Source organism: Amblyraja radiata, chromosome 2 (genome assembly GCF_010909765.2).
Source record: "Amblyraja radiata isolate CabotCenter1 chromosome 2, sAmbRad1.1.pri, whole genome shotgun sequence".
Taxonomy (NCBI): domain Eukaryota; kingdom Metazoa; phylum Chordata; class Chondrichthyes; order Rajiformes; family Rajidae; genus Amblyraja; species Amblyraja radiata.
The window spans coordinates 148,720,323-148,733,349 of record NC_045957.1 but is presented as its reverse complement, the minus strand read 5'-3'; the positions used below and the strand labels follow the sequence as shown (position 1 = coordinate 148,733,349).

At 46.3% G+C, this 13,027-nt stretch overlaps 1 protein-coding gene across 8 annotated transcripts in view; it reads left to right on the top strand.

Annotated features, from left to right (window-relative positions):
* The window catches only part of ctnnd2 (catenin delta 2), a 1,121,748-nt gene that overhangs the window by 898,056 nt on the left and 210,665 nt on the right, over positions 1-13,027 (top strand). For all 8 annotated transcript variants that reach the window (XM_033017096.1, XM_033017092.1, XM_033017086.1 and 5 more), the window contains one exon: positions 4,442-4,574. In XM_033017096.1, coding sequence (XP_032872987.1) covers positions 4,442-4,574 — 133 coding nt within the window. The remainder of the gene's footprint in view (positions 1-4,441; positions 4,575-13,027) is intronic.

Sequence of the window (13,027 nt, the reverse complement as noted above, 5' to 3'; positions counted from 1 at the left end):
GTTTGTTTTTTAGAAGAACAGTTATAATGTGCTACTTTATAAAATATTGATTGATTTAAGTGGCTTGTTAGCTACTTCATAATGTTTAAATGATTACTAAGACCATTATTGAAAATGTGATTTGTTATTTATTTATATTTTTTAAATATAAAAAAAAACTTTGAATCCATTTGAAAATGTGGCAGCTGAGTTTTCATAGAGATGTTGAAACAAATGTGAATGATGTAAAGCAGGATTATGAAACGTACAGATGTATTTAGTAGTGTGCAGTCTGCAAAGTCTTCTGCACACTGTTGCTGGTGGTTAAATTAACTCTTCTAAGTTGAACAGGATGTTTTTCAGGGTTGTTTGTTGACTCTCGTCCATTCAGTTCTGTTTTCACGGTTGGTCTCTGCCACCTTTGGTCTAACTCTACCCAATCCATTACTGATGATTCCACTCAGCTTCTTTAGTAAGTTTTAATTACAGTGGCACAGTGGCGCATCGATAGAGCTGCTGCCTTATGTCCCTTTCCTACTTAGGCGATTTTTTAGGCGACTACAGGTGACTAGGCTGTCGCCACACGGTTGCCGGGGTGTCGCCTGTGTGGTCGTGAGTCGTCTCCTCAGTCGCCCAATGAATCGTAGTGTTTTTCTGGTCGCCGCTGGATTTTGAAATGTTCGAAACTTTTCGGTGACAGTCGGCGACAGTGGGTTTGACGCCAATGAGCGTAGCTTGACTTCTCCTGACGGAGGTGCTGTCGTAGGTTGTCGCCAGGATGACGTAGGTTGTCGCTGGTGCTGACTCTGGTTTTTTTTTTGTTAAAATATGAATCAAATACAAATTTTATGTCGAAGGGGGGTCCAGTCGCCGGTTTTTCAGCGACCTGCTACGACTATGACAGTCGCTAGCATTCGCATAAAAATAGCCTAAGTGGGACAGGCCCATTATAGTGCCAGAGAGCTGGGTTTGATCCTGACTTCAGGGGCTGTCTGTCAGGAGTTTGTACCTTCTCCCTGTGACCGCATGGGTTTTCTCCGGCACAAACTCAGTGGGTCGAGGGGCCTGTTTCCGCGCTGTATCTCAAAAATAATTTAATGTAACCTAGTTACACTGGACTTTCAGGTCTCTCTAAAGGCCATTGGGCCTTGCCTCTTGCATTTCACATTGCCCTAAAGTTATTCCTTCTATTCGGAATGGATTAAACTATCCGAGGCAAAGTGGTGAGGCTCTGAGTGGAGATAGGACATCAACAGACGGAACCGAGCAAATCCGAGCAAGCTGCTCCGAAAACCTTTTACACATGGCAAATCTCCACCTAGAACTGTTGGCAACTATTAACATTGTTAAGGTGCGTCAAATGCCCAAAGCATTCAGAAACATTTAACAAATGTAATTGCAAACGCTATCACCATTTTAATGAAATAAATGAACTAAAATACTGGATGTACTTCAAAAGATAGAATATCACTAAAATATATCAGGCAGGTACAAAACAAAATCAATATCACAGAGTCTGAAGAAGGGTCTTGACCCGAATCGTCACCTATTCCTTTTTTCCAGAGATGCTGCCTGACCCACTGAGTTACCCCAGCATTTTGTGTCTTTCCTTGATGTAATCCAGCATCTGCAGTTCCTTTCTTCACAAATAGAATGGTAGCCTTTGTGTCAAGAGGACTAGTATATAAAGGGAGGAACATCATTTAAATCTTTTCACTTTGTAGGTTCAGGCATCATCTGGAGCACCTTTTATTAGTTAGGACCAACCATATTTTTGGCATAGGAGAATTCATCAAAATTTTACCAGAGGTTGAAAGGTAGCATTTTGAGGAACTATAAAATAGATTGACACATCTTGAAAATTTGATGGCTGATGTTACGTGAATGGGAGAAAATGTGGCAGGTGGAATCGCATTGAAAACTGTCCAATTCAGAAGGAAAAAAAAAATATTTCTTAAATAGTGATATTGGGAGGTGTTCGTATTCAGAGGGATTTGGAAATTCTTGCATACCGTTACTGATTATAAAAGTACAGGTACAGAAAACAATTAGAATGATTGATCTTTATTCTAAGAGGACTGAAGATATCTTGAAGATTCTTAAGGGATTGGACAGGCTAGATGTAGGAAGAATTGTCCCAATGTTGCGAGAGTCCAGAACCTGGGGTCACAGTTTAAGAATAAGGGTTAGGCCATTTAGGACTGCGATGAGGAAAACCTTTTCACCAACATCCAGTTGTGAATCGGGATGTTTTCAAAAGAGAGTTAGATATAACACTTTGGGCTAACGGAATCATGGGATATGGGGAGAAAGCAGCAACGGGGTACAGATCTAGGATGATCAAGATCATATTGAATGGCGGTGTTGGCTCGAAGGGCCGAATGGCCTACTGCGACTATTTTCTATGCCTCTTACTGCAGTTATATAGGCCCCTAGTGAGACCACACCTGGAAATTTGTGGTCAAGTCCATTCTCACTGCCTTAAGAGAAATGTAGAATATAAATGTGGAAAGGCAGATGCCATAAAATTTCACCAAACTGGTTCATGAGGTGGGAAAGGCTGTCACATGAGGACAGATTAAATAGACTGTGCCTTTCCTCGCATGTGTTTAGAAGTGATGTCATTACTGCATATGAAATTCATACAAGGCTTGACTAGGTCAATGCAAGTATGAGGTGTCCTCTGGCAGAGATGTCCAGAAACAGTTACCACAGGTTCAGAATAAGGAGTTCGACCTCCGGACAAAGATAAGAAGAAATTTATTCTAAATAGATGAAAGTCTAAAAATAATTGCAGATGCTGGAAAGCGGAGCGAAAGCAGAAAATGCCAGAAAATCTAGACGAATCAATCTACCAGTGCAAAGATAAACCAAATCAACGTTTCAGGTCCGAAACTGATTTTGACAAAGGGTTAACTTTCTTTCCCTTTCCCTTCCCATAGATGTAGCCTGACCTAGAATCATAGTTGTACAACATGGAAACAGGCACTTCACCTCAACTTAATCATGGGACCAAGTTGCCGAACTGAACATGTCCCACTCACCTGTCTGTAGCCCGTATCCCTCTCAACCGTTCCCCTCCTTGTATCTGTCTGGGTGGGGTTTTTTTAATATCTAAATTGTATCTGCCTATACCACTCCCTCTGGCAGCTCGCTCCATGTAGACACAACCCTTTTGTGAAAAAGTGTCCCTCGGGTCCATTTAAAATATTTGCTGTCTCTCCTTAACACCCATTAGTTTAAGACTTGCATACCCTGGGGAAAAGACTTACCTGGAGGCTATTCATTTTATCTCTGCTCCTCTTAATTTTATATACCTCTCTATGGTCACCCCTCAGGCTCCTACACTGCAAGGAAAAGAGATCCAGTCTATCCAACTTCTCCTTGTAGCTCAAATCCTCCATACCCAATCCTCCATCCTCGTACATATTTTTAGCACCCTTTCCAAATTAATGATATCCTGTTCTGCTGAATATATTTCGGGCAATTTCTGTAGGGTATTTCTTCAAACTAATAGCTGTGAATCTATGGAACTCTATGTTCAGGAAGACAGTGAAGACTCAATTGCTGAGTTATGTTAAGGATGGAGATGAACAGACTTTTGGATATTAAGGAAAATTATAGGTTTGCTTAGGTTTGCTGAGATGAAGACTTGCCATGACATTGAATGGTGGAACAGGTGTGAGATGCTGAATGAACAGCTCTTGCTTCAATTTCATGGTCCTTACGGTTTAAAGTATTCATAATTTTGGAATAACTTGATTAGATGAACGCAGGCATTTATTTTTTGATGATGGTGGAGTCTAGGCGATTGGTTATAGTTTTAAATCCTTTACGCAAAGGGTAGTAGAGGGGCACACTTCCTCACAAAACACAGCAAATCTTTGCTCAATTATTCGTCTCAATTCTGAGATTTGCTAACTTGAACTATTCGAAGGCCACGGCAAGTTGTTGGAATTGGATCAACTGTGATCTCAGTGAATGATGGAAATTGATTTTGAGGTTGAACCTCTGGGTCCAGTACCTACCATGCCATTCATTCATTTTCATTTGTTCACTTCCTTGGCTGACGTGTGTTTATCTGCATTTGTGCTAATCCTCGCATTGCACTCCTAACCATTTATCGTGTGTTTGTGCTGTTGAATCTCAAGAGAATAAACAATTGTGAAATCTCCCGGGGACATTTCATGGACAGGTTTAACCATTGATGTGATGTAGAATGGCTTTAATGAAGTCTGATTTGTGCATGGTGAGATATGTCACGCCAATGCCAACACATTTACTTTCAGCATTTAAAAAACAAGCAAAGGCACAGAATAACATGGGATGCATTTCTTCAGTTTGGCTGTGCATTGTTCAGAAAATATTGCATGTGTTTTTGCTGCATAAATGTCTAGAATAATGCAGTATCATTTTAATTGAAGTGCATATGTATTTTATACTTTTTTTAAATTCTTCACAGGGAGTTTGGTTGGCGGGATCCTGAGTTGCCAGAGGTTATCCAGATGTTGCAGCATCAGTTCCCTTCAGTGCAGTCCAATGCAGCAGCCTACCTGCAGCACCTGTGCTTTGGAGACAATAAAATCAAGGCAGAGGTGAGTACACAATGGAAGAACCCATGACTGAGCTGGTTAATGAATGATCTCCAGGTGCTCCGGTTTCCACCCACATCCCAAAGACTTGCGGGTTTGTAGTTAAATTGGCCTCTGTAAATTGCCCCTCGTGTGTCGCGAGTGGAACTATTGTGAACAGCTGATCGATGGTTAGGAGTGTTCACCCGACGCCGGAGTTCCAGCTTTCCGGCAAAGAGGGCCTGAAAATATCGGACTGGCTGCGGAGGCCACAAATAGGCCCCGACCTGGGGTGTTTCACAGAGGAAGAGGACTTAACTTCTTGATGCCTTTCCCCACATTGGAAAATGTTGATTCTGTTGTGGGGGGACGTTCATGTTGAATTCTATAATATGTTATCTCATTTTTCTTATTTTTTATTTTTCTATGGATGTACGGAATCTTTATTATTTATTTTATGTAAAGCACTTTGGTTTCAATGCGAGTTGATTTAAACGTGCTATATCAATACTATTTATTTATTTACTTACTTACTTACTTACAAGTGTGGACACCGTAGGTCGAAGGACCTGTTTTATTACAGAATCTTTCAATCAATTCATCAATCTCCTTCAAAAAATTGTAGTGTTCCACTGCAAGTAGTCAGCTGTGGAGCAATTATTGATCAGTCCAATGCCTTTCCAGCACAAATAGTGTATCCGAACCCTAGTTTAGTTTTGTTGAATTTATTATTATCTTGTGTACCAAGGTACAGTGAAAAGTGTTTGTTTGCGTGGTATCTAGTCAAAGAAAAGACAATACATGAATATAATGTATATTCATCAGTCTGAAGAAGGGGTTTGGCCCGAAACGTTGCCTATGTTTTTATGTTTCTATGTGACTGCGTGGGTTTTCTCCTGGTGCTCCAGTTTCCTGCCACACCCCAAAGACGTACAGGTTTGTAGGTCGATTGGCTTCAATAAGATTACAAATTGTCCATAGTGTGTAGGATATTGGTTGTGTATGGAAGCTGATGGATAAAGACTCGGTAGGCCCCAGTGCCTGTCTTCGCCCTGTATCTCTAAACTAAACTAAATTAATCTAAAAACATGAAACAGAAATGTTACCAGGTGTGTTGTTGAATTCTGAATCTTCTATCTGCAAACCTGTTCATCCCCAAAGTGTTTTGTATGTAGCACACAAAATTTAGCCATTAGCTCAAATCATTTTCTTCAAAGGAGCCCTTTGGAACAACCTGAATATCCTTCTTGAGCAGAGATTTTATTTTGCATACCAGCTGTTGCCACTTATTTAATATAAATGTGGTTCCTGCTGTGAAGGTGTAAACTGGCTTTCTTGTCGAGCTATTCTCCTTATTCTTCACAGAACTGCCAGTTTGAAAACAGCAGAGATTAAATAACAGAGTCGTGACAGCCTTTGTTTAATAAGAAGAATTACACTAAGAGATCTGTATTTTGGTGCTACCATGTATCATCTCTATAGCTTCGAGTCCACCAGCACTTCCTTTTCAGTTTCTCACTCTTGTGTTCAAGTCCTAATATAGCCTGCTCTTTCATATATCTTCCAAACCCCTCACTAGAATATCTTTAAAATCCTCAGACACAGGTTCCTGCACATCTTTATCTCCGTTACTCCACTGATGGTGGCTGTCGTTTCACCTGCTAAGGTCTTACAGGGTTACAGGGTTTCCTTTATTGTCATTCAGACCGAAGTCTGAACGAAATTTCGTGCCTGCAGTCATACATACATACAATACAATAAAAAACAACAATAAACACATATTAACATCCACCACAGTGAGTCCACATAGCACCTTCTCACTGTGATGGAGGCAAAAGTCTTAGGGCTGCAGTCTCTTCCCTCCTCTTCTCTCTCTGCGCTGAGGCGATACCCCACCGGGCGATGTAGCAAACAGTCCCGCGGCTCAAACACCGCGGCCCCGGGGTGGTCGAAGCTGCCGTCCACCAGTCCCGCTGACACAGCCGCTGGCCCGCGGCCGAACCCCGGACTCAGGTCACCGCCGCCAGAACGCAGTCCCAGCCGCCGGAGCATCGTTCCAGCACCGAGCCGGATCGCCCTCACGTGAGTGCCGTTACTGTCTCAGCCTCGCGCCAGGCCGCCGCTTCTCCCTCGGGCTGGGCCGCCCCGACTGGGCGCTGCTCCTCCCTCGGGCTGGGCCGCCCCGACCGGGCGCCGCTCCTCCCTCGGGCTGGGCCGACCCGACCGGGCGCCGCTCCTCCCTCGGGCTGGGCCGCCCCGACCGGGCGCCGCTCCTCCCTCGGGCTGGGCCGCCCCGACCGGCCGCCGCTCCTCCCTCGGGCTGGGCCGCCCCGACTGGGCGCCGCTCCTCCCTCGGGCTGGGCCGCCCCGACTGGGCACCGCTCCTCCCTCGGGCTGGGAGCGCCGTACCTCCCCGAGCTCGGCCACTCCAACGGGAGCACCGTTCCTTCCTCGGGCCGGCCGTCCTCACGGGAGCGTCACAGCCCCTCACGGAAGCCCTGTTCCAGCCCCGAGCCGGGCCGTCCTCACGAGAGCGAGCCCAGTGCGAGTCCTGGCGGGCTCTGCCTCCTGAGCCTCGAGGTCGCCAGCTCCGCAATTAGGCCTCAGCGCAGATGGAGGCAGAGAAGGGGAATACGACAAAAAAGTCGCATTCCCCCGCAGGGAGAGACAGCAAGCCTCATCGTTCAATTTTGGTGCACTTTTCTGAAACACCAGCTCCCACACTGACACTCACAAGATCTGTTGTTGATTCCCTCGTATTTCGCCCTCTATTTAGTTTGTCCTGGCATCATCATCGTTTGGAAAGTCCGCATCAGGTACTACTTGAATGCGTAACTCGCCACCAACTCGTATTTTGTCTTAAGGGCCTGTCCCACTTGCATGCGATTGCGTGCGTTTGGCGCGACCAAACGGAAGCGGAGTTCGCGCGAAGTTCGCGCGTGACGTCATTTGTGTCATGCTTATAAATCGGGGCAGGAGGCGGGCCGACTGAATTTGTGCGTCGCACGGCGTCGGGCGGTGATGTCATCACGCAACGCCACACCGGGCGGTGACGTCATCGCGCAACACCACGCGCTAGGCGTACGCCATCAAGACGTTGCGTACGCCATCAAGATGCTGCGTACGACTGCAATGCGCCTGCGTGCCGACAGGCCGTTGGCGCGCAAAGATTTCGGCCACCGTCAGAATATTGGAGCCCCGCGAGATGTCTGGACCAGTCCCGCACAACTCCGCGCTTCTAAGTGGGACCGGCTCCGCGCGGCCATTCGGTGCACGTACGCCTCAAGCGACCACGAGGTCGCCTAATTTGCGAGCCAAGGTCGCGTAAGTGGGACAGGCCCTTTACTGCTTGTCAAGGAACAAACACTTCATGAGGAGAAAGCCTTCAGCTAATTATTGAACCCAACGGTGCCACTGACCTTGAAACCATTTTACTAGCCGCCAACTCCAATTGCTTCCTTAGCTGCCTGCCGTCTGATGCTGAACATAGCCATTCACACCTTCACTTCCATTTGGATCCTAAAGTTAGACACAAAATGCTGGAGTAACTCAGCAGGACAGGCAGCATCTTTGGAGAGAAGGAATGGGTGGCGTTTCGGGTTGCAATCCTTCAGACTGCTTGTCCCACTCAGTTACTCCAGCTTTTTGTGTCTATCTTCGGTTTAAACCCGCAACTGCAGTTCCTTCGAACACATTGATCCTAAAGTTGATGTTTGCATCCTTTCCAACATCAAAGCTCAATGGCATTGCATGCATCTGCTCCCGTCTCCTTCAATGCTGTTCATCCACATTTACAAGGATATTGCCAGGATATCCAAAATCCTGGATATTGCCAGGACGTGATGTCCTGAGCTGTAGAGAGAAGTTAAGCAGGCTAGGACTCTATTCCTTGGAGCGCAGGAGGATGAGTGGTGTTCTTATAGAGATGTACAAAATATTGAGAGGAATAGATCGGATAGAGGCACATAGTCTCTTGCCCAGAGTATGGGAATTGAGAACCAGAGGACATGGGTTTAAGGTGAAGAGGGAGGGAAAGATTTAATAGGAACCTGAGGGGTTGCTTTATCATACAAAGTGTGGTACGTGAATGGAACAAGATGCCAGAGGAAGTAGATGAGGCAGGTACTATCGCAACGCTTAAGAAACATTTAGACAGGCATATGGATTGGGCAGATTTAGAGTGATACGGGTCAAATGCAGGCAGGTGGGACAAGTGTAAATGCGATATGTTGGCCGGTTTGGGCAAATTGGGCTGAAGGGCCTGTTGCCATGCTGTAAGACTCTATGACGATGTTATCACCAGCATGATAGTTTGGCTGATTTCCATCCTCCACAACCTGGAGCTCATCTAAAACTCTGCAGTACATATTCCAATTCACACCAAGCCTCCAGGTATTTTTACATATGTGCAAGTTGGGTCCTGGTTCTCATTTCTGACACAACGTTAGTTAAAAGCCCACTATAAAATAGGCATTTGATGCAGACAATTCCACAGTTGTCATGTCTATTCTCTGTCTAAATATTTTGTGAATGTATGATTGGAACATATTACATGCATTATTAACGGAAGGTATGGTGCTAATTAGGGAGAGAGCCCATGGTGAGAAGGGGTCATGGTATTTGATCTTGGGTTGATTAACATTGCTGAAACTGATAATGGACTCTAACTAAAGGTCAGATAAGAAGATGAATGTAAATGTTCCCAATTACAATCAGTTGATTAACAGGATAGTAACTTCATCTTTCATACGATGCTGTAAAAATGTGGAAGCGATGGCAACATCACAAGGAATAACTTTGATTTATTTTAAATGTTTTTTTTCATAAGCTGCATTGGTTCTTAATGTGAAAGCAGACATTTTATGCCTGGTTACATAAGAGTCGTAGAGTGATCATAGCACAGAAACAGGCACTTCGGCCCAAGTTGTCAATGCCGACCCATGTAAGCTAGTTCCACCTGCCTGCCAATGGCCCATAGCCCTCTAAACCTTACCCATCTATGTACCTGCTGCAGAAGCCAGTGGAGGCCAATTCACTGGATGTTTTCAAGAGAGAGTTAGATATAGCTCTTAGGCCTAATGGAATTAAGGGATATGGGGGAAAGCTGGAACGGGGTACTGATTCTGGATGATCAGCCAAGATCAATTTGCATATAGGGCAAATAGATCGACAGAGGATGCCATCTCTCTGGCTCTTCGCACTGTCCTGACTCACCTGGATAGACAGGGCACGTACGTGAGGATGCTCTTCATTGACTATAGCTCTGCATTCAATACGGTCATCCCCACCAAGCTCACCACCAAACTCCACCAGCTAGGCCTCAGCTCGCCGATATGCGATTGGATCCTGAACTTTCTGACGGAGTGACCGTAGGCAGTGAGACTGGGCCCGCACCTGTCCTCCACTATCACCCTGAGCACCGGCACACCACAGGGCTGTGTACTAAACCCCATGCTCTACTCCCTCTTCACTCACGACTGTGTTCCTGCATTCGACACCAACGCCATCGTGAAGTTTGCAGACGACACAACAGTGATTGGGCTGATCACCAACGGTGATGAAACAAAATACAGAGCGGAGGTGCAGAACCTGGCGGACTGGTGCACACGTAACAACTTGTCACTAAACACCTCCAAGACCAAGGAGCTGATTATTGACTTCAGGAGGTCCCATAATGGAAAATACGCCCTAATTTCCATTTACGAGGAAAGTATGGAGAGAGTGTCCAGCTTTAAGTTTCTGGGCACCCATATTTCAGACCTCACATGGTCCACCAACACCGCTGCGCTGGTCAAGAAGGCACAGCAACGACTGTTCTTCCTGAGGACATTAAAAAAGTCTGGTCTGCCCCAACAGCTGCTGACAACGTTCTACCGCTGCACCACAGAGAGCATATTAACGTATGGCATCTCTGTGTGGTATCTCAGCTGCACGGAGGCGGAGAGGAGAGCTCTTCAGCGCATCGTCCACAGAGCGCAGAGGATTATTGGGACAGAGCTATCAGCCTTGATGGGCATCTACCACAACGGTGCCTCAGGAAGACCGTCAGCATCCATAAAGACTCCTCACACCCTTGTAATGGACTGTTCGAACTACTTCCCTCCGGCAGACGTTACAAGGCCTTCTACGCCCGAACCTCCAGACTCAGAAACAGCTTTATTCCCAGAGCTATAGCGGCTCTGAACCGGCCCTGCTGACTGCCCCCCATCCCCCCCTGGACTGTCTCCCTCGGATGGTCACGTCGCACAGTTTATTTATTTTTATTTTTTTTGACATCAGTTGGAAGCTGCATACTAAATCTCGTTGCACTGATGTGCAATGACTATAAAATATATTATTATTATTATTATTATTATTATTATTATTATTATTATTATTATTATATTGAATGGTGGTGCTGGCTCGAAGGGCCGATTGGCCTTCACCTGCACCTATTTTCCATGTTTCTTTGTTTCTATGAATGGTAGTGCTGGCTCAAAGGGCCGAATGGCCTACTCCTGCACCTATTTTCCATGTTTCTATGTTCTTCTACCTGTCCAAATGTGAGATAAAGACTGGAGTGCTGATTCCATTCCTTGAAAGAATTCCTTTAACAATAAGGAATACCAGTTGGAGCAAAGGTTTTTCACACCCCGTGATGTTCAATCACCACACCATTCATTTGATTATTTCCATAAATAGTGGGATGGAGTTTTGATTTTGCCAAGTATCGATTAGTTGAGCAGTGTGACCTTCACCTCAGAGACAAAGATTTAGAGTGATACGGGCCAAATGCAGGCAGGTGGGACAAGTGTAAATGTGATATATTGGCCGGTCTGGGCAAATTAAGTTGAGAACATTTCTGCTTCATTGTTTAGAACAGCATTGCACTGGGACCCCCCTGCTGCTGATTGCAGAAGTTGCACAAAGATAGCTATCACTAGTTGTGAGGAACTCAAACAGTGTTGTCGGCTTTCCCTGCTTCAGAACCACAGTTTCATTATGGGATTTGTTTTTGGCACGGGGATGCAATTTCAGCAACAAGCTCTTAAAGGCACAAAACAACTTTAAGAGAACTTTGAACCAGACTGCCAAGGACCCGTGATAATGAAGTCAATCGTGGACCGAGTGGAACAGCCACAGGGAGATGTTGCAACTTAATGAGTTGGTGCTGCATAATGGGATGATGCATAATGGTACAGTGCTCCTCTGATACATCGGGACGGACATGCTGATGAAGAGCTGTGCTCAGAGGAAACATTTTTGTTATGCAAGGGGAGCACAGACGCCCTACAGCTGGGCACTCGTTGACAGGAGTGCAGGCAGTTTGCATGCTCAGCATTCCTGCTTCTGTGATCAGAAAGAAAAGGGAGTTGAAATAGCCTCTCTTTGAGTGTGGAGTTTGGCTAATGGTCTCCGAGCAGAAATGAACAGCAAGCAGCGAACTGCCACTCTGCTCAACAGCAGCAGGTTGGGAAGGTCCTGCAGTTGGGAAGCTGAGGGTGACCATACCCTTGACTTCTGCAGGTAAAATAGTCAAGGCAGAGGCGGCCACGGTGGTGCAGCGGTAGAGTTGCTGCCTGACAGCTGGACACTTGGGTTCGATCCTGACTACGGGTTTTTTCCGAGATCTTCGATTTCCCCCCACACTCCAAAGACATACAGGTATGCAGGATAATTGGCTTGGTGTATGTGTAAATTGTCCCTATGGTGTGTAGGATAGTGTTAGTGTGTGGGGATGGCTGGTCGGTGCGGACTCGGTGGGCCAAGGCCCTGTTTCCGTGCTGTATCTCAAAACTAAAGGGAGAAAGGAAGAGGAGGAGCCCGAGGGCTGAGGGAGAGCTGAGAAGGGGAGGAGACAGCAAGGGCTACTGGAAATTGGAGAATGCAATGTTTATGCCGCTAGGGTGCAGACTGCCCAGGCGGAATATGAGGTGCTGCTCCTCCAATTTCCGGTGGTGCTCACTCTGGCCATGGAGGAGACCCAGGACAGAGAGGTCAGGTTCAGAATGGGAGGGGGAGTTGAAGTGCTGAGCCACCAGGAGATCAGGTTGGTTATTGCGGACCGAGCGGAGGTGTTCGGCGAAACGATCGCCAAGCCTACACTTGGTCTCACTGATGGAGATCAGCTGACATCTAGAGCAGCGGATGCAATAGATGAGGTTGGAGGAGGTGCAGGTGAACCTCTGTTGCACCTGGAATGACTACTTGGGTCCTTGAATGGAGTCGAGGGGGGAGGTAAAGTGACAAGTGTAGCATCTCTTGCAGTTGCAAGGGAAAGTGCCCGGGGTGGGTGAGGTATGGGAGGGAAGGGAAGAATTGACCAGGGAGTTGCGGAGGGAGCGGTCTTTGCGGAAAGCAGATGGAGGGGGGAGATGGGACGATGTGGCGAGTGGTGGGGTCACGTTGGAGGTGGCGAAACTGACGGAGGATTACTTGTTGTATGTGACGGCTGGTGGGGTGAAAGATGAGGACTAGGGGGACCCTGCCCTTGTTGC